The sequence below is a fragment of the Pteronotus mesoamericanus genome, unplaced genomic scaffold (assembly GCF_021234165.1).
Source record: "Pteronotus mesoamericanus isolate MK-2021 breed Mesoamerican mustached bat unplaced genomic scaffold, CSHL_Meso_final scaffold_85, whole genome shotgun sequence".
NCBI classification, from domain to species: Eukaryota; Metazoa; Chordata; class Mammalia; order Chiroptera; family Mormoopidae; genus Pteronotus; species Pteronotus mesoamericanus.
In genome coordinates, this window is record NW_026555329.1 from 2698839 (window position 1) to 2721556 (window position 22718).

The following is a 22718-nucleotide window of genomic DNA, read 5'->3' on the forward strand; positions in this document are numbered from 1 at the left end:
TATGAGGCTATTTTAGAAACAAATGATATATGGAAACTACTTATAAGTGTGGCAATGTTATATAAGTCATAAGTCTAGGAATTTAATGTGGTTTCATGATTAGAGAAATATTTTGGACTTCTCAGAAAGACAGTATGATTGTTAGATATAGACGAGAATTTGGAAATAAGGTCACTTACTGAATTTTAACACTAGTTGGCTGTTGCATAAAATCATAACAGGGAGTTATAGAATGATTGAGTGAGGGAGCATCTATCTATTCATAGTGTTCTTGACCCAAGGGAACTTGGGTCAACAAAGTGCCAGAGCCTGCACTTAACCAGGCATCTTGACTTCCAGACCAGGGCTTTCTGCTCTGCTTTTTTCTTGTGTTTGTTATCTCCCTTCCTTCTTCCATCCCTCTCTGTTTTCCTCTCTTCTCCCTCCTTTTCTTCCCGTGTTTAATTTGAAACTGTCACAAAGTATCTATAATGTGCTAGGTCCCATTCTAAGTACCGGAAATGCAACAGAAGTAAGATATAACCACTTGTAGGTTATTGGGGGGAAATATTTAGCCAGTAAATGTGGCCAACTCTGGTAATTGCTAGTTGAGGTGCGGACAGCTAAGACTTGCCTGTATTTCTCAATCCTCTGCTCATTAGTATGGGGTGTTTTTTTTTTTTAGAAAGACTTTTTTTTTTTTTTTGGAGCAATAGATAAGCATATCACAACTCTTGAGCATTTAATTGTCTGAGTTAGGACATTTTTTTTTAATTAATTACTTAATATAGGAACCAAACTGATTAGTTTCAGTTCTTGACAAACTTCCTTGGCATCGTTCCTCAAATTTACGTAGTTCACAGTTTCTTTCACCAGTGTAGCTGCAATTGCGTATAAAATTGAAATGTTGATTAGCTTCCATCTGGAGTTTCAGATCATAGGGACACACGGCAGATAGCCATTAGGTTTTCATGCTAAAATATGAAACCCATGAAGCCCAGGTGGACCTGTTCTTAAAGTCGTCTTTCTGACTCAGGCTGCCTTTGCTGCTGAAAGCCCCCGAGTACCAACCTCCAGGAGAGGCTGTGAAGCGAGCAGCATTCCCATAGGCCTGTATCACCCCTACTGCTGCCTTTGAAATCATTCTGTTAGTATGAAATTAAACATGTAATCATATAGGTGCTCCTGTACTTCTAGGAGTCCAGGGAAGGTAATTCCGGGACTCCCAAAACTGTTTTATGGAGATTGTAATTTTATATGTGGAACCTGATCATAGAGCCAAGGTTAGTGGTAGCCCAGCATATAGAAAGAACATACTGCCATCTAAAATTTCTAAATACTATAAAACACGTGGTCACCATTGACTGAATGATTAACGATCCATATTTACCCAGCTGTGGATCTAGTAGAATCCACCAGGTAAATCTTCGTGAGTGTGAAATAAAGGGCACTTAGCTATCTGTTGGTGAAATTTGGACAGATTTTGGGCCACTGATGGGTGTTTTGGCTGTTGGCTGTCAAGTGGCTTTGGGGATTAATATATGTTTGTTAGAAGACTCTAACTTCTCCACTTCGCTTTGGGCAAGTTCCGACTGGAATCTCTGGAAACTAAATTTTACTTGGCTTGGCCTTTCAGTTTTTATCAAGAATTTGGCAAACATAGACCATAAGTTAATATCATAAGTTCACATAATAGATGAATGGTGACAGCAACTTGAATAGTTGGCATTACTGTAAATTCAGAACTCTAGGCCCTTAGTAGAAGAGAGTGAAACATTGTTCAAAAGGGCTTGTTTCTAGATCAAAGTAGAGCTGATCTTATAGACTGATAGAGTTTTTTAAAAATACAATTATTATAAAAATCGCTAGATTGTTACATGCCTAGAAATTTGTTTCATCTTTCTCAGAGTTATATTTAGACTTCATGGTGATGGAATGAAATTTTACCGTTTAATTTATTTTTTACACCATCTAGTGGCTCAAAATGAGCGGTGCAGCTAATTGCAGCTAATACGTACCATCAAAATGATGTCATAAATCCAACTTTAAATCCAGCTATGGGCTATTACTTTCCTATCTCATGTCAATAAAGTATTAGCATTAATCATGAAAGTTTTTTCATCATTCTGAATTAAATGTAAAAATTATGTACATAAGGAAAAATACACAATGTTTATGGAGACATAGAAAATGTGTACTTTGTGAAGAAATTAATGCTACAACTTTTCTAATAATAGCACCACTTAAAAGAGTTTAAAGAAACATAAAAACATAACTTGCTTTTAATAATTAACTGATGTATAATTTGCAATATTTAATTATCACTGTTTGCCTTACCTTCTAGAAGTTGTCAGTTCCGAAAATACTCTTTAAAAAGGCCACACAAGATGGCTTAAGAAAAGATGCATTCTTTTGATATAAACATTAAACAAATCATGAAATAAAATGGCATACATTATATTAAAGAATGTTTTAATTTTGCAGATGTAATGACAGAAAAGATTTAACTGGGTTTAATGATTAGACTATCTTCATTACAATTCACTATAGAAAGTTTCATTTTTAAATTGAGCCTTTTTCTGTTTTTGCAAGGAAGCCTTGATGGGGTGTCGACTGTGCTCAGTCAGCCTGGGGGTGATTTATTTATTTTTAGGCCTCTTTTTGAGAGTGAGACAGCTCTTAGCCTTCCTTTAGTGGAAATCCAATGTTGCAGTAAAGAAAGAAGAGTGGGCAGATTCCCTGCCCTCCCCGTTGCCTTTTTAATATTTTCCTAGCAGCTGTCATGTGACCCCTGGCTGAGCTAGCCCCTCCTTCAAAGTGGCCCGCATTTTCTTAGTTTTAACCTTTGAACTTCACAAATAATAAATCTAAATACTGCCTTAAAAGGCAAGCCGGTAGTAATGTTTTGCTTACAATTCCTTTCGGAAAGGATTGCTGCCGTTTTTCCTGTGTGAGAATAAAACACTTTATATATACTTAAGTAGTTCAGCGGAGATGTAGAAATCCTGCCCCCGCGTCCAAAGAGCACATTTTCTGAGGTGGATAAAACTGGAATTTGTCATTTTAATGACAGCTGCATTGTTAGTGAATTAACACTGAAACACAAGGCCTGATTTCAGATGAATCTGACAGGTAAAATATCACATTTGAGGTAGAACACCTATTTATTTATTTAGGAATTAGGTTGTTTAAAATCATGCTAAATTCTTTTACTAGTTTGCATTTCAACTTTATTACCACCTCAAACATGGATATGTTGCCATCGTTAATACTAATTTCCTACAAGTATGTGCAATTTTACAATTTTAATAGCAGGATCCAGGTTATATAGCTATAGGCGTTTTCCATGGCCTACCTCTTTGGTATGTTATTCTACTTGCTGTTCTGGATTTACATCCTCTCAGTTTATCTTTCAATCTGTACTCATTGGTAAATTGCTAACCACATTCCTATTCTTACTTTTAAAGCAATAAATTATTTTTAGGGACTTAATGACAGAAGAGCTATGCTTCAGCAAGAAAGAAGCACGCTACTTTGGTATTAACAGAAAAATCAAGAGTCAAGAGTCCTGGAATATTTCACCTATTCTAGGGCATATGTGACTTCAGCTTTACAGTTTTTGAAAAACTTTTTAAGTCAAAAACAGGAAATGTAGGTTGACAGTGTTCATTAATATACAATAAAAGGACTTTTTTTTTTTAGTGTGTATAGGTTGGAATTCCAAGTGTTGACTCTTTTTCTATTTGTGACTTTTTCCCACGATTGGTGAATTGTGGCTGTCACTGATTATTTGCTTCTCATAGTACAATGTAAAGATTCATTTCCTAGAGCTTTTTTTTTTGGCTTCAAACCTAACAGAAAAATAAAATGAAAGTCTCTCTGAGCTGTCCTGGCAGAGGGAAATACAGGGTTACTTTTTAGCTCTTAGTTTTTCCTTTGTGACCACCTGACCCATTGTGCCACAAATAGCATGACCAACTGCTGAGGAGTAACTAGGACATCTCAATATAGGGCACACATTGTTGGCTCGAGGCTGGTTCCCAAAATGTCGTATCTTACAGCCTTTCGGGAAGGAGAAGGAGTATTGGAGATTAATTGTACTTACAACTGTGATTGTTTGGGTCTGGTGGCGTTTGGTGTCTCTGCTGTCAATACGGCGGTGTGGTGGTCTGGGGTATAGTGAAGCAGGAACCCAGCTCTCGCTAGTGTTGATACGCAGTTGATGGACACAGGCACCGCGTCAGTAGATGTCCTGGCTCCACTCCGGGGACTCCTTATCTACTTGTGAACAAGTGCTCCAGTACTTCCCTGTTTCCTTTTGGCATGTAAAGAAGAGGGAACATTCCAGGAAAGTGCTGACAGATGAACCGGAAGGTGCTTATTGTAAAGGCAGGCCGGCAGGCTGAGCCCCTGCAGTGGCTTGAGAGGTAGAGGAGAAACCAAACTGTGGTCTCAGGTGCCGGGTGAGCTCCTGGTTGCAGGGCCTGCGTGATTTAACTCTAGATGGAACATGCAAGTGTTTTGGAAGAGAAAACCAAAAAAGCAACAAAAACAAAATACCTTAAAGAAAAATACTACGCTGATTTTTTTTTTTAATCCTAAATTGAAAAATCCATGATTTCTTATGCTGTCCAGCCCTCCCCCACCCCCCACAAATTAGAAACCTCTTACTGTGTATACGTCTCCCACTGCTACTCCTTTGAGATGTCTCCCTCTTTATCCCTTTAAAGATCAGATTCCCTGTGGCCAAAGCAGGGCAGAGAACTGCTCATGATAACAAGATTGCCTTAGACTGCACTCCAAAATACTCTGTTTTTTGTTGTCCTGGTATTTTGCTACACCAATTAACAGGAAGGGAGAGGGAGGAAATGAAAAAGCATTTGTTGCATACCTACAATATCCTGTTCTGGGCACTCATCTGATTCATAAGCTAGCACTGTGAAGTAGGCATTGTAGTTTTGCAGATGAGGAAACTGATGCTCAGTAAGGTGATTATGTAAATTACCTGAGGATCCCTGCTAGCAAGTACCTTGTCCTGGAATCAGCGCAGATCTGACCCCAAAGCCTTTTCTCCTTCTGCTTTGCGCTCTAAGTGGGCCATGACTGGGGTCATCCATTTTTCTCTCTCAGCCTGAACTCCTTGAAGGAGACAATGTGCCTTTTTATTTGTATCCCAAATACCTAACATTATGCAAGTAGATGTTTAATATGTGTTACGAAAATATAGTTAACAATAGGAAATAATCCTGAACTTCTTAAAAGAATTAGAATCAGAATCATAGAGTTAGCAGAAGCTTAGTGCTAGCCCTTCACTTTAGAGGTGAGGAAATCTCAAGACAATGGAGGGAAAATAAATAAAAGACTAAAGAAGAAAAGGACTACCCCTGTAGAGACCTTAAGCTTCCAACTCAGCTCTGAGCTTCTAGGCAACCAAACTGAAAAGGGCAGAGACAGAGAACTAATAATTTCTCTTAATCATAAAGGAGAAATCTAGCTAGGCTTTTCCAAGTACTGGCTACTTAAAAAAAAAAAAAGTTTCATGAATTTCTAGAATGTTCACTGGTTAGATGACCTGAACCCCTTTACAAAATAAGTAAAACAGCGGCAGATAATACCCTAAGCAACAATAAAAAAATTGTAGTAAAATAACAACAACTTTCATAAAGCTGTGAGGGTCCAAATACAAGTTAATACTAATTAGACTTAATTGAATTACATTTAGTATATAACTAGATTATTGTGGAGACAACAACAAAAAATCACCTCCAAAGAACTTGAGGATTGTCCAAGGTCACATACCTAGTTAGTAACAGAGCTGGAACGAGACTCTGGGTCTTGCAAGAAAGTAATCACAAGAAGAGTAGGAAGGAGCTGAAAACCTGGGAGATGGTCCCTTTTACCTGCCGCACCGTTTCCTCCATTGCAGGGTTCTGTCTTAGCCTTGTCAGCGCTTACAATAAATTCAGCTGAACTCATTTCTTCAAAGAGCTGGCATTATTTGGCCCCAGTTCTGCAGAAGACAAGTATCTTTCTTTCTGCTTGTGGAATTGAAGCTCTTTAGACCAGGTATCATATATCGTGCATTGGAAAACATGGTGGACCACAGCCAGCCGCCAGGAGGAACGACACCTTCAGATCACAAAGCTAAACATACTTTCGAACAAATGTGTTTTTTTCATCAGTACTAAAATTCTTCAAGTAAGTCTAACATACACAAAGAAAAAGATATTCCTATTGGAAATGACATTTCTTTAGAAAATATTTAGGATATACAACTGATGCATCATCCAGAATGAAGACAGAGTATGTTTCATTGCACTGTATGTATTTATTGAACACCCTTTACAAATACTGAAGTGTAGGACATACAGATTTGGTGTAAGACATGGCCCTGATCTCAGCGGGTTTATACTTTTTAGCTTTTTTAAATGTATTTTTATGGAATTTATTGGGGTGGCTTGGTTAATAAAATTATATAGGTTTCAAGTGTACAGCTCTATAATCCATCACCTGCATATTGTATTGTGTGTTCACCATTTCAAGTCAAGTCTCCTTCCATCACTATTCAGTCCCTCCTTTACCCTCTTCTACCTCCCCCACCCCCTTTCCTTCTGATAATCACCATACTGTTGTCTGTGCCTGTGAGTGTGTTTGTTTATTTAATCCCTTCACCTATTTCACTCAGTCCTCCAACCTCCCTCCCTTCTGACACCTGTCAATCTGTTCTCTGTATCCATGAGTCTTTTTCTATTTTGTTTGATGGTTTTTTTTCACTGGATTCCACATATAAGTGAAATCATTGGTACTTGTCTTTCTCTGGCTGCCGTATTTCACTTAGTATAATGCTCTCCAGGTCCATCCATGCTGTTACAAAAGAAAAGATTTCTTTCTTTTTTACAGCCAAGTAGTGTTCCATTGTGTAAATGAACCACAGCTTTTTTATCCACTCATCTGCTGATGGGTACTTGGGCTGCTTCCAATCTTGGCTATTGTAAATAACACTGCAGTGAACACAGAGGTGCCTATATTTTTTCAAATCAGTGTTTCAAGTTTCTTTGGCTATATTCCCAGAAGTGGAACCAGTGGGTCATACGGCAGTTTCATTTTTAATTTTTTGAGATAGCTCCATACTGCTTTCCGCAGTGGCTGCACCAGTCTGCATTCCCACCGACAGCGCATGAGGGTTTCCTTTTCTCCACATCCTTCTTGTTGGTAGCCATTCTGACAGGTGTGAGGTGATATCTCATTGAGGTTTTAATTTGCATTTCTGTGATAATTAATGCTGTTGAGCATCTTGTCATATGTCTATTGGCCATCTGTATGTCCTTTTTGGAGAAATGTCTGTTCAGGTCCTTTGCCCATTTAACTGGATTTTTTTGTATTTTGGTGTTGAGTTGTGTAAGTTCTTTATAAATTTGAAAGCAGGCATCCCTGTCTTTTTCCTGATCTTAAGGGAAATGGTTTAGTTTTTGCTCACTGAGTATGATGTTAGCTGTGGGTTTGTGATATGTGGCCTTTATTATGTTGAGGTATATTCCCTTTATTTCCATTTTGTTGAGAGTTTTTATCATAAATGGGTGCTGGATTTTATCAAATGCTTTTTCTACATCTATTGACATGATCATGTGATTTTTATCCTTCATTTTGTTTATGTGGTGTATCACAGGGATCCCCAACCTGTTAGGAACCAGGCCGCACAGTGGGAGGTGAGTGGTGGGCAAGTGAGGGAAGTTTCATCTGTACATACAGCTGCTCCCCATCGCTCACATTACCACCTGAGCTCTGCCTCCTGTCAGATCAGCGGCGGCATCAGATTCTCATAGGAACTCGAACCCCAGTGAACTGCACATGCGAGGGATCTAGATTGCACGCTTCTTATGAGAATCTAATGCTGATGATCTGAGGTGCGGCTGAGGAGGTGACGCCAGTGCTGGGGAGCGGCTGCAAATACAGATTATCATTAGCAGAGAGGTTTGACTGCACAGAGGCCATAATAAATCAATTGCTTGCAGACACATATCAAATCCCTATCAGTGAGTGGCAAGTGACAATTAAGCTGCATCTGGTGGCAGGCGTTAAGTTAGAATCCAACACATTGTAGTCTGTGCATGGCCTACCCGTTATTTTATTTACCACTTTCATCACTGCCTCTTTCCCACACTGCGCACTTGTCTCAGTCCCAGTTTTGGTAAGCCTACACTCTAACCTTAGCATGTGGTGAGTTGTATAATTATTTCATTATATATGACAATGTAATAATAATAGAAATAAAGTGCACAATAAAAGTTGTGCACTTGAATCATTCAGAAACCATCCCCCACCATGATCCATGGAAAAATTGTCTTCCATGAAACTGGTCCCTGATGCCAAAAAGGTTGTAGACTGCTGGTGTATCACATTTATTGGTTTATGGCTATTGTACCAACCTTGCATTTCTGGAATAAATCCAGCATGATCATCATGTATGATCTTTTTACTGTATTGATGGATTTGGTTTGTTAGTGTTTCGTTGAGGATTTTAGCATCTATGTTCATCAGGGACATTGTCCTGTAAGTTTCTTTCTTTGTAGTGTCGTTTTCTGGTTTTAAAATTAGGATAATGCTGGTCTCATAAAATGCGCTTGGGAGTCTTCCCTCCTATTGAATTTTGTGGAATAGTTTGAGAAGGATAGGGGTTAGTTCTTTGTTCAGCGTTTGGTAAAATTTACCTGTGAAGCCATCTGGTCCAGGACTTTTGTTTGTTGGGAGTTTTTTGATTACTGCTTTAATTCCATTAGTTGTAATATGTCTATTCAGATTTTCTGATCCTTTCTGATTCAGTTTTGGAACATTGTATATTTCTACAAATTTAACCAATTTTTTTGGTCCAGATTGTCCAATTTGTTGTTTGTAGTATTTCCTGCAATCCTTTTTATTTCTTTGGTGTCTGTTGTTACTTCTCTTTTTTTCATTTCTGACTGTATTTATTTGGGTCCTCTTTTTTTCTTGATGAGTCCGGTTAAAAGTTTGTCAATCTTGTTTATCTTTTCAAGAGAATCAGCTCTTGGTTTCAAACTTTTGTATTGTTTTTTAAGACTCTATTTCATTTATTTCTGCTCTGATCTTTATTATTTTTTTCCTCCTACTCACTTTGAGCTTTGTTTGTTGTTCTTTTTCTAGTTCCTTTAAGTGTAAAGTTAGATTGTTTATTTGAGATTTTTCTTGTTTCTTCGGATAGGCCTGTAATGCTATGAATTTCCCTCTTATGACTGCTTGACTCATTTCCCTGTGTCCCACAGTTTTTGGGTTATTTTGTTCTCATTTTCATTTGTTTCAAGGTAACTTTTGATTTCTTCCTCAATCTTATTGTTAACCCATCCATTGTTTAGTAACAAGCTATTTAGCCACCATGACTTTGTGTGTTTTTCAGGTGTTTTTCCTGTGCTTCATTTCTAGTTTCATGGCATTATGGTTGAAGAAGATGTTTAATATGATTTCAATCTTCTTAAATTTATTAAGACTTGTTTTGTGTCCTAACACATGGTCTAGCCTAGAAAATGTTCCATGTGCTTTTGAGAAGAATGTATATTCTGCTGTTTTGGGATGTAATGCTCTGAAAATATTATTTAAATCCATGTGATCTAGTGTGTCGTATAAAACTGCTTTTTCTTTCTGTCTAGAACATCTATCCATTGATGTCAATAGGGTATTAAAATCTTTGGCTCTGACTGTATTACTGTTGATCTCTCCCTTTATGTCCATCAAGGTTTGCTTTATATATTTCGGTGCTCCTTTATTGGATGCATAAACGTTTACAGGGGATATATACACCTTCTCTTAGATTGTTCACTTTATCATTTTATAGTGTCCTTCTTTGTCTCTTACTATAGCCTTTTATTTAAAGTCTATTCTTTCAGACAGAAGTACTGCTAATCCAGCTTTTTGTTTCATTTCCATTTGCATGAAATATCTTTTTCCATTTTTTTACTTTTAGTCTGTGCGTATCCTTCGTTCTGAAGTGAGTCTCTTGTCTACAGCATATATATGGGTCTTGGGTTTTTTTTTCCATTCAGCTACTCTATATCTTTTGATTGGGGTATTTAAGCCATTTACATTTAAAGTGCTATTAATAGGTATGTATTTACTGCCATTTCATTCTTCTAACTATGTGGCTCTGTTTTTGTTTTCTTATTCTTCTTAAAGAAGACCCTTTAATATTTCTTGTAATACTAGTTTGGTGATAATGAACTCCTTTAGCTTTTTTATCTGGGAAACTTCTCTTTCAACTTACAGTAATCTTGGTTGTAGGTCCTTGCTTTTCATCACTGAATATTTCATGCCAATCCTCCTGGCCTGATATGTTTCTGTTAAGAAATCAGCTGACAGTCTTATAGGAGCTCCCTTGTAGGTAATTAACTGTCTTCCTCTTGCTGCTTTTAAGAATCTCTCCTTGTCTTTAACCTTTGCTATTTTGAATGATTTTGGTGTGGGCCTCTTGGGTTCATCTTGCTTGGGACTCTCTTTGGACTTGTGTATCTTTTTCCTTCACCAGGTTAGGGAAGTTTTCAGTCATTATTTCTTCAAATAGGTTCTTGACCCCTTGCTCTCTCCCTTCTTCTTCTGGCACCCCTATGATGCGGATGCTGTTATGCTTTGTGTTGTCCCAAAGGTGCCTTAAACTATGCTCATTTTTAAAAAATTCTTTTTTCTTTTTGCTGCTCTGATTGGGTATTTCCTGCTACCTTGTCTTCCAAATGCTGACAAGATCCTCCGCTTCGTTCAACCTACTGTTTATTCCTTCTAGTGTATCCTTCACTCCAGATATTGTATTCTTCATTTCTGACTCGTTCTTTCTTTATATTTCTATGTCCTTTTTCATGAAGTTGTAGTTTTCACTAAATAACCATTTTTTGAACTGTATCTGATAAATTTCCTGCTTCTATTTCATTTAGCTTTTTCTCTGGAGATTTCTCCTGTTCTCTCATTTGGGGTATGTTTCTTTCTTTCGTCATTTTGGCTGCCTCTTTGTGTTTTTTTCTATATATTATGTAGATGTGCTATAACTCCCAGTCTTGGTAGGGTGGCCTTATGTAGCAGGAGTCCTGTGGGACCCTGTGATGCAGTCTCCTTGATCACCTGAGGATGGTCCTCCAGGAATGTCCCTTGTGTAGGTTGTGTGGGTCTTCCTGTTGTAATTGGGTCTTGATTGTTATTGGCCCATTCATGCGTGGAATTCACCCTGTGGCTGGCTGGTGTAAGGATCGGCCCTGACCACAGTGTATAAGCTGCTATGCAGGTGCTGACCACCTGAAGCAGAGTTCACCTCAGCAGGGCATGGTACCTGCCGAGATCTCCCTTTGGATATGCCCCTTGTGAAGCTAACTGGATCCTGCTCTGATGTTGTCTGAAGCTGGTCACTGGGTGTGTTGGTTCTGGGGCCTCTTGGAAGGGACTCTGGTGCAGACCAATGTCAGGCGCTGCCTGTGTGGCTTGTCATTGGCACTGGGCAACCTATTTTGAGCTACAAAGTGATCCTCAGTCTGTGGCTGCCTTTGCTAGGCCTGGGTGTGTGGGAAGGACCATGCCAGGCACCAAGGCTGACTTTTACCAGCACCAGCCCTGGGGGAAGGTCAGCAAAAGCCCCAAGGCACCCCGACATTTGCCTTCACCTGCTGGCTGCCTGTTAGGCTCAGTCATTGAAAGAGTCCCTGATGGTACTTGAGTTGCACGAAGTAGGTTCTTAGTGAGTTATCAGGGAGAGGTGAGTGGCGTTCAGCAGATTCATACAGGTTCAAACTCAGTGCCAGTGCTGGATCTGAGGCCACTCAGCAAATGTCCCAGGGTATACAAAGGCTAGCTGCCACCTGCTGGGTGCTTACACACCTTTGCGGTAGGCCAGGGTCTCAGGGAGTCATCAGGGTGAGGCCAGGAGAGTTTATCAGGCCCAAAGAGACAAAGATGTGACCACGTGAAGGGAAGGCTCTGCACCCAATGGGCCTGTTAGGGAAAAATGGCCCTCTCCTAGAGCCACACAACTCAGCCTGTCCCACATTCTTCCAGGAACTGGATCTCTGCCGGGCAAGGCCGCCGGGAGTGGGGAAGATGGGGCTAGTTGATCTCCATGAGGCAAGGTGCTCATAGGCTTGGGGGAGGGTGGAGAATGTGGCCACCACCCCAGAGCCACACAACTCAATCTGTGCCTGATTCTGCCCAGACCTCAGCAGGGCAGAGCCACCAGGAGTTAGGGGGGCGGGGCTGCCGGGGGCCCGGAGACGGGGGCTAGAGTATCTCCTGAGAGGGGGGAGGTGCCAGTCAGGTTCTCAGGATAGTGGGAGATGACCTCTGCCCCAGAGCCACACCACTCAGTTATGGATACTCCCCGAGTCTGCCCAGATCTCTGCACATCATCAGCCCAGGCAGCTGACTTTGCAGAGGACAAGCTCTGCAGGATGGCGCTGCAGGGAGCCCCGAGGGCGGGGCTGATGCCTTTCTCCGGGCTGGTGCTGTGTGGAGGGAAGTGTTCCGCCCAAGAAAATGGCGTCTCCAGTATGGGAGGGTGACTCGGCACAGGGGCCCTTCTGCTCTCCCCTCACACAACTCTAACCCACTCTGCACTAGAGTGGCTGCAAACCCGATTCTGTGCATTGACCCTTTAAGAGGGTGCCTGCGTCTCTAGTGGACCCCCGTCTGTCCCTGGTAGACAGAAACCCTGCTGCTTTTCTCAGCCAAATGTTATGAGGTCCCCTCTTCCTGGCTCTTGTGCTCTGGGCTAGGAGTTGAGACCCAGTCTTCTCAGGGGGAACCTTTGCAGATGAGATATCCCTCCAGAACCTCAGCCGCCGCTTGTGGGAGCAGGGCCAGCCCTTTTCGCACCCTTGCTTATAAGACTTCTCTTCAGCTCGTATTCAGTTGGTTATTCAGGTTGATTGCTCTGTTTGTTTTGTTTTCCTGAGATTTCATTTATAAAGAGAGGGGAAGGGAAGGAGAAAGAGGAGAGAAACATCAATGCATGGTTGACTGTTACACGCCCCCAACTAGGACCTGGCCCGCAACATAGGCCTGTGCCCTGCCAGGAATTGAACCAGCAACCCTTTGGTTCACAGGCCAGCACTCAGTCCACTGAGCCACACCAGCCAGAGCGGGTTGTTCTATATTTTAGCTGTAATTCTAGCTTGCCTGGGAGGAGGTAAGTGTAGCTTCTACGTGTTCTGCCGCCATCTGGGACCCTCTGAGTTTGTACTTTTATTTGAAGGGACAAAACAAAGATACATAAAATCCACAGAAGAACAAATGCTTGGCTTGAAATGAGAGATGTAAGTATGGGTTAGATAACTCATAGAAAAATTCATGAGGGATGGGGAACTTGAGTCAGGCCTTAGTCTCTGGTTGGGATTTGAGTGAGGGAGGGGAGACATTCCTGAGGGAGGACACACCACACACACAGGTAGGAATGAGTGTAACCCGACAGGTTGGACTCCAGGGACCGGAGAGGTGAGGGAAGAACATCGCTGGCAGGGTGGGGAAACGCCACACTGGGGAGTTTGTAGTTAATGCATCGAGGAGCTAGTTTAAGTTCTTGAGCAGCAAAGTAAGTTGACAAAGGAAGTTTCTGGAAAGAACAGAGAGGCAGAATTGGTGATTCAGTAATCCCGGGTGAGATGACAAAGCCTGGGCAAGAGTGGAGACCGCCGGGATGGAGAGAGGAGTGGGCGAACCTGAGAGCCGCCCCAGAGTTCTGTGTGGGCTGGGGAAACGCGCTGAGCACCACGCCTGCCTTCTCCTGAGCCTGCTGGACCTTTCTTTGCCTGGCGGTATCTGTGGATCATCAATCTGAATATCAGTTTTAACTGTATAGTATTGTAAATGTTGACTGGGTAGAATTTGAGTTAAGTGTGTCTTGACTCTGGAATATAAACTAAAATTTGTTATAAGAATTAAATTCTATCAGTTTGCTTACTTGTCCTTGCACAGTGCAAGGAGCAAACAACAGTAATTCTTTGTGTTCGAGGTTCCCAAAGGTCACACCTGCATAGTAAATTGTAAAGTAATAAGGTTGATTTTCATAAGCTGCCAGGAGACTCTCTTGAAGCAGGTTCATGAATGGTGTTCAAAGATCAGGGAGGACCTCAGAGGTTGTGGTGTCAGTTTCCCCAGCAGGTTAGGAGGCTGATTGGAGCAGTTAATGTGCAGATAGAAATAGTAAAATGCTGAGATTGTCGAGTTCCTGTTGGGCCTTTTAAGAGATCCTTTGAAATGAGGGGTGTACGAGAAATGGAAGGATTGTTGCAAAGTTTCTAATTGGAGATATTAAAAAGGAGAAGATTGAAGAGGTAGCCTTGAAGAAAGTATTTCCATACTTTAAATGATTATCTAATTTTCATATTACTACAATGTTTATGAATTTGAAAAACTGAAAATATCACAATGAATAGTTAGAAAACAGATACATGTTTGAAAAAAGGACCTTTCTAACACCTGCTGCTTTCAAGCAGATTGGCAACTAATTTCTGAAAGGGGTAGCTCATCAGAAAATCCTATTAGTGTTTCAGGTTTCTGTGAAGGCAGCATCTCTTACCATATGGTTAGCAGAAAGTGGATTAACATACTTGAAAAATGAGAGTCATGGTGTTGAAAAGGATTTAAGTAGTCAAGGTTGGGGCCTCACTTAAGTGTAAAATAACACACCGGCACAGACAGAGACTGACTTCGTTGAGCAAACACGGACGTAACGCTTCCTGTTGTGTTGGATCAAGTCCCTCTTTCACTTTATCAAAACTAGTCCTTTTTTCCTGCCTTATTACACAATCACTTTAATTTATTGCTTACCACCTATTAATTGAAGCCTAAAAGTTTAACTACAAAATAAAACTAATAAAGGCAATTTTTACGGTATGAAAATTGGAAACAGGAGTTAGATCACAACTGCTCAGTGCTGCTTTATGATTCTTTTCTTGGATTCCTGGGCAAGTTTGGCTTTTTTCTTCCTTGACTGCCACATTACATTTTGCCTTGAAGCCATCCATTTTGCAGATATTGAATTTTGTTTGAGTGCTATTTTTATACAATAAGTATTCACTACACCTCTGGATCTTGATAGCATTACTACCGGAAGAGAAAGAAGCTTTGTGTTAGTAATTACCTAACATTGTCAGAAGCTGACTGCAGGCCTCTTTCTAGTGATAACAGAATAACCGCATAATGTAGCTTTATAGCACATGATTAATAGAAAATAATTACACGTCCTACAAAGGGACGCAATATTTCTTATAAATTGACTAGAATGGTTTCCTGTAGATTAAAGGACTCTTCATTATTTTATCAGTCCTCCTGAAGTGCAGTCACTTGCCTATGTTAGCATTTCAGTTGATGTCAAGACTGAATAGGGTGAGGAATACCAGATGGCAGATCTTCTTGTACCTGAGCTCTCGTGTGCCGTAAAGATGACATGATGCTTCCTAACCTTTCAGAGATTTAGGTGGCAGCCTGCTATGGTTTTGTCTCTTCATCTTTTGTTTATTAACAAGACCAGGTTTGAAGGTGGTGGGGTTGTTTTGATGACCCACCTGTGGCTTTTAGAACAATGCTATAATCAGTATGTGGACTGCAAGACAACATTGTATAGATTGTATTATTTTCCACTGTAAGTGATCTATCACTGATAACCACATTTGTTTGGGGGAAGGCAAAGAAAGGCAGATTTTCTTCTTCAAAGGCAACCTTGTATGCTACTGAATCTTCAGGCTGAAGTTTAGAATACTGTACTCCAAGAAGCATCTTCATTCCAATTTATAGGCTGCAAATGGTTTAATTGGGATTCATGTTGCTCAGGAGGCTCATACAGAGGATGGTAATGATAAAAGTAACAGCTTCTGTGTTTGCAGTCTTGCCGACATACTCTAACGGCTGCAGTGTAAATCCATAAATTTGCCTACTAGATTTTTACCTCACTATATTTTATCTTACCTCTTAATTCCACACAGGAGTATTATATGGAATCCTTTACAAATGTAAAGTAATAAACATTCTGGTTTTTTATTTGTACCCTTTTCTGATTTAAACCTGTGATATTTTAGAGTACTTTTATGAGGTGTGTATTTCATATGCTTTCAATTATTTTAAATTAATTAAGCGAAGCATTTAAGATGATTTCAGTTTAAAACTTTTTTTCCCTAGAATGTTACTTTTAGGGGATTTGTTTACAGCTGGATACGCTCCTCCCTGCGGTTTACTACTGTGTTTTCTACTTAATGAGTCTTACCAGTTACCGTCACACAGAATTCTCGCACGAGTGAAGTCTGTCATTCATCATTTGTTGAAGTGATTTGTTGGAAATCAGTTTTTAAAATTTGGATGTGAGTCAGTTTCTTTGAGAACCATGATATATCCTTAATTGAGAGCACAGGTTATAACCACAGCAGAATATTATAAAGTAATATGAACTTTCTGGTTTGTAACTAGACTGTAAACATTGCAACCCAGATTGCAGACTGTTCTCTGAAAGCAAGTTCCTAATATGCCCTCTCACTGAATGTGTTCTGTGTCTGCCCTTTGGGGGACTTAGTTTCTTTACTACTTCCAAATAATTGGGGAAATCTTAGATTGGCATTAGGTAAGAGCTCTCACACACTTACCCTGTTAACCATCCATTTTGAAATTTTACAATGCAAGCCCTTGGCCTCTAAAAGGTTAAATACATTTGTTTTATTAAGCATTAGGCACTAATTGTATTCATTGCCTTAAAAATTGAAAAGGGCAGTTTTATTAGGTACCCATTAGGATATAATGGTTGTTAATCTTAGCTTTCAGTAAGTTGGTATTTTCTTCTGATAAATACACCCTACATACATTATAGTCATCATCACTGAGTTCTGGGCATCAGACTATTTTCATTTCGTAGACAATTTTGTATACTAAGTTCCAATGATCGGAGAACTTTTAAACCTAAAATCTTGAGTCCGCTGCCTGAGGAGCCAGATGTGACCTTATTAGCATCAGAACTGCAGGGCTGGCCTTTCTCCCCCTTTTCCTTCCACCTTGTTCTGTCCGAACACCTAATTCCGATAGGTCAGGGTTTAAAAAAGCACACAGAGATTTTAACCCAATAATCTCTCCATTGAGAGACTACATTATCAATACCCACATTAGTGTTGCTACATTTGTATTGAAGAATTCTATGATTTCCCCCCGACGGTCAACAGCGTGCTGATCAATACGGATGTTGAGTCGGCGCCGTGACACCCCCCCGCCCCCCACGTAACTCCACATGCACATGCACACTTACCTGTGACTCAGGTGTAGGGGAATTATAGTCTGTTGCATTACTTTGGGGATGGATTTAAAAAATGTATCTATATGAAAAATTAAACTTGGGTGTTCCAATGCTTTTGTAGAGTGTTGCTTTTGAAAGATACTATTCTTGAAAATCGTAATTCATTTTACTTTGTCTCTCACTAAACATAAAGAAATTTGAGGTAAAAATACATGAGTCAGTCTGGCAGACACAGGAGACCGGTCGCTCATGACACCGGAAGCAGCAGGGCGTCTGTCAGTCTGTTAGCAGAGGCCAAGGCAGGGCAGGGTTACCTCACATTGAGGGGCAAGGGCCCAAGTGACCCATGCGTCGCTCTTGTTTACAGCTGGATTAATATGCCATCTTTATAACTTGAGATATTTTCATTTCCTGTTTTGTGTCTACTGTAAAGTGCATCTACCACCACCTTTAAATTCCTTCTACCCACCCTTTATCTATTGTAGTTTGTGATCGAGAAAAAGAACAATAAAGGCCTTAGCAAAGGTTTTTTTTAAAGGAGCCCTTTTGTGAATGGTTTTATAAATAATTTTTTTGGTCTTAGTGTTTCCATATTTTCTCTAATTTATCTGTTTGAAATGTCTATACTCATATATTATATTTTTTAAAGAAGGGGCATACCTCTACATTCCAAATCATTTTTGGTCACTTGAGTTTTAGTAGGAGTTAGTAGTTTATTGTGGTGAGGGGGGAGATCTATCCTTGCTAGATGATAAGCTTCTTGAAGGCAAAGATAGTAAGTATCCTGAGGATCCTGGCTGTAACCCTGTGTCTTGTAGCAGGGGCGGGCAGGGGGATTGAGTGAGAGAGAGAGAGAAAGAGAGAGAGAGAGAGAGAGAGAGAGTGCATACGCGCACCAGGTTCTTACAAGTGACTGTTTCTGTGTTTTACACCCAGTAATAAACAGGCTTTGCCTTATACATTAATTTAAATCTTTGCCTAACAGCATTTTTAAAGTGTCCAGAAACAAAAAAAAGGATTAAAATGTTTCAATTTGCAGCTCAAGCTCTTGTAACTTTATAAAAAGAAATAACATTTCTAAGAAGTTGCACACAAACGACATTGTACTTCCACCAGTCTAAAGGTTAATATTGCATATTGTTTTCAATTAGGAATACAATAGATATGGCTGGTGGGTAGGAGAAATGAAGGGAGCCATTGGCTTGGTGCCGAAAGCCTACATAATGGAGATGTATGATATCTGAGAGTCCTGGGTAAGTACATTTTAATCCAATATTCTGTAATGGCTCATATGTTCTCTTGGTCTCTGCCTTATGAGTCTTAGCCTTTTTAAAAGTCTTGGTAGTTTTCTGGTAACACAGAGATTATGCTCCCTAATCATCATCATCTTTTTAAAAAAAAAATCTGTTTGATATTTAAAAATAACTTCATAGAATTTACTTGGGAATAGATTATTAAGGGAAAACCCCTTTGATAATTGCCAGCTGTTTTTCCAAACCTTCTCCTCTTTAGTAAAATATCACTTTGTATGGCCTTTTTGAGGAACAAAATTGATGAAAGGTTGAATAAACATTCATTTTTCCTTGGCTAAAAAATGCAATTTTTTTCTAAGCAGGAAAAATCAACATTTTGATTGAAGGAAAAAATTATGATGCAACTTTCCCTTTCTGCCTGCAGGAAAGGAATATTCTCCTGCTACTCTGCACATGCTTTGGATTCAGAACCTTCGTGAAAGCAGGAACGACAGCTCATAACCTTTCTTTGTTTTGTTGAGCATCGTGCATCTTCATTATTTTATGTGCATTATAACAGCCCTCTGATGTGAAACTAAATGAAGGATATTAATGCAAATTAGATAGAAGCTGGAAAGTTATACCTGTTGCTATTTTGCAAAGAAATAATTGTAGCTTTTACTCATTTGATTTGTGTGAAGAATTCAGCACTGTTTTATATGTTCTACATAATCACTGCTACTTCCGATATAAGTTTCAATTTCTCTCAATATTGGACACCAGTTATTTTTTAGACTATAATATATAATTTCACTGAAATTTAAACCGAATATGTCGTACAAGCTTTTGGTAGATGCTATTTAAAGAATAAGGCTTTATTAAAACGTTTACATGATTTATCTTAGTGTTTATTTTTCACACAATGGTAACATGTTTTCATGAAAGAATTTTTACTAATTGGCAAATTACTTTATGTAAAATATAGCCACCAGAAAGAAATAAGGATAAGCTTGCCTATGGCAGTGTGCTGTCACCTGCGACACGCACGCAGACCGGAACTGTGGTGTGCGCAAGCCCTGTGTCAGTAGCAGACAGCCTGGCTAGACGATGGGCTTGCCGGTGTTTTCTACCCTAAGAAACCCCATTCCCCATGAATATAGCAGCACAAATAACCTCAGTGCACTCTAAAAGTAAGGAGGTGTAACCCAGCACCCTCTCACCCTGCCTGATCAGGACTGTGCTGCTGAAGTCCCGCCACAGAACAGTGCAACTGCAGGTGTGAGTCTCCCCTGCACACCCCGAGTCGGGGGGAAGAAACGGCTCCAAGAGGAGAGCGTGGGAGCCACAGCGGCCCCGCAGCAGCGGACGCTGAAGGGGAGCATCGGCCTGACCGAGGAGTTACACACACGCTCTGCCCCCTGAGCAAGAGCTGCCGAATTGTATCTTTTTACCTTTTCGTGTACATTAGAAATCAAAGGTATTTTAAATGTCTACAAGGTACCAGTCTGGCCTTAATATATATCAAAAGGTACTGCTGAATGGATAATTATTTGGAGTAGATATAATCTCCTTATATTGAATCATTGATTAGTACATACTACCTTTGTTGAACTTTTCAGATCTTTGCTTCATGAAGATATTCTGACCATGCACACAAGCTGATAATATTAAAAAACCTCCATTACTTACATGAAACTATTTACAAACACCGTTTCAGAGTGTGTGTTTACCATTATCCCTCAATGCCATGATCATGTTATTTCAAATGTTAAAAAATATATTAAGTTTAGAGATTTGGGGTAAATCTAGTTTATATGAATTAGACATTGTTGAGTTAAAGCTTTCAGGAATTAATTTGTGCGCTCATTAATCTTGTCCTAATAGAAAGCCATTGGAATAGATTGAAATCATCTTGGGAAAAGTAAGGCAAGCAGAGATGAAACTAATGGACTGGTTTCCAAAGCCCGAGAGGCTGAAAAGCAAAAGCAGCTGCAGGCTTGTACTGAAAACACAGCCTTGCCTGTGGAGTGGACACAGGCTTCGGGCTTCGGGCCGAGGGAAGATTTTAGCCCCGGGCCAGTAGATGGCAGCAGCTTTTCGTTGCACAGGAAGCTGCTTGGAAGCCCCTCCCCCACTTGGGCCCAAACTCATACAGAATGTAAAGCATTTAGAACATTTCTGCCTCCTTTTACAGTTAATCCAGGAGAGGGAGTCCTTTGCCAACTGATGACCAACAATTCCTAGCCAGCTACTCTCTCCGTGAACAGTGACAGTGAAGAAATGAAGTGTTGCTTCTGTCCACAGCTCCTCTGGCCTTTGTTCTTTTCTAACCTGAATCTAGGTGGGAGATAGGGAAGAAAACGAAAGATACAAAATTGGAGTAACAGGAAAAATAATCATTACTTCCAATTCATGGCAACTTTATATTCATTTCATGAAATCATTTGTATACTACCAGGGAGAAAGTTTTCTTTACACCCTTGACAATATATCACACACTCTTCAAGATCGTAATAATATAATTAATGTGAATTTAAATAACATGGCTTGTTAGAAAATATGCTAATTGTTATGTTCTCATTATGTTTGCTTAGCTTTTATTTGTTTTTCTATGAACAGTTAGAGAGCTAATTTTTTTCAAAGGTGATTGTAAGTCATATTTTATATAGCATTTTGCTTGATTATTTGCTCTGTACTGAATTTGTACTCTATTGCCATTAGATCTTACAATAATGTTCCACTCTGCAAATTTTTAAGGTTCAAATAAAGTTTAATTGTTTGCAAACTGTTATGATGCTAATAATTCAACAGCCTGCTGTGTTACTAATGAAATTACTTTGTTATGATTAATTTGGAAAATAGTGTGTTGATTGTAGTAATTAAGCACAACAAGGTGAAGTAAATGATTCTAATGCCATCTGGCCTCCAAAGTGAATGAAGAAATGAAATAGGGCTGTCATCTGAATTTATTCAAAGAAGTAAGGATAATATAAATGATATTCATTGCTATAAGGATTTGCACTTAACCACAGCTCACTCCATTCTGTTTTTGCCACTTTGTTGCATATGACACTTTCTTTTATGAAAAAGAATGCTGTTTAGCCTATTGATTGTTTTCAATACTTTATATTATTTTAAGTCAATTATTTTTACCTTGCACTAATTTAATTACAGATAGTTACATAAAGTATTATAGGGTCATAGAAAAATCACATTTTAACCATCTGTAGATGAAATATATATGTGTGGGGTTTTGTTGTTGTTTTGCTACTAGTAGACAAACTCATTAAATATAGCCTTTCATAAAGAGTAGAGATTCCTTTCAATTGTTCCTACAATGTTTCTGGTCAAGACTCTCATAGTTGTTATGATTTTGACTTTTTCTTTACCTTCTCCAGTCTAGTCTATTCTTACCACTTCATAGAGTCGGGTACCTTCCAAGGTCATGATTAAAAACAGAACCCAGAACCAGGTTATCCATTAATGATCCACATTTGCAAGTCAGGCACTATAAGGGCTCTGACCCTAACATGTACGTTATTTAAAAGCTTGAGCTTCATCAGTGAGACTGAGTGAAGCATTGTGAACGTTTTTCGATCAAGTAAAGTACTTCTAAACTTCAGGTAAGTCAGTTGTTTGCATCTCAATTGTTGAATGGAATTACAGACACAAACTATAAAGGATCGCTTTTACTTCTCTTGAGGTCCATGGATTTAAGACTATTGAAAAGCAACCCACATAGTAAAGGAGGAGGCGTGGTAGAGATTAAAACAGGACTAAACCATAGAAAAATGTAGTTTCACTCAGAGGCTGAAGGAATATAATTAATATAGAAAACAAAAAACAATTGCCAAATGGCCTAGTTTGTTAGTAAAATACTACCAACAAGTGGATTGGATTGGATTGTTGGTAACTGAATGGAGCGAGACCGTGAGTGACAAAGTGGCAGTTCACCTCCAGATGTCCCCGCCCTTCCTTTGCTGCGTTCAGCGTCATGGCTCCTTCAAGGAAGGCGCAGGCCGTCAGGCAGCTGGGGGCCGGAGATCTAGCTTCACTCCGGTGCGTCCCGTCGCTTCCGTCCCACACGCTACCTGGGCAACAGCGGGGGCTTCCCATCTTGGAAGCATTCTAGTCATCACCTCGGATAGATCAAGTGGAAGCTTCCCAGTGGCCAAGTCTAACCACAATCCAGCTTTTGCCTTTTTTTTTAACCTTTACGCCCTATTTCTTTAAAGTTGTATGATTATGTTAACTTGAGT

At 39.7% G+C, this 22718-nt stretch overlaps 1 protein-coding gene across 1 annotated transcript in view; it reads left to right on the forward strand.

Moving 5' to 3' along the window:
- Positions 1-21244, forward strand: part of SKAP2 (src kinase associated phosphoprotein 2) — a 169767-nt gene extending 148523 nt beyond the window's left edge. The window contains exons 12-13 of the mRNA XM_054564323.1: positions 18379-18480; positions 18905-21244. Coding sequence (XP_054420298.1) covers positions 18379-18471 — 93 coding nt within the window. The 3' untranslated portion in view covers positions 18472-18480; positions 18905-21244. The remainder of the gene's footprint in view (positions 1-18378; positions 18481-18904) is intronic.
- Positions 21245-22718: the final 1474 nt, after the last annotated feature.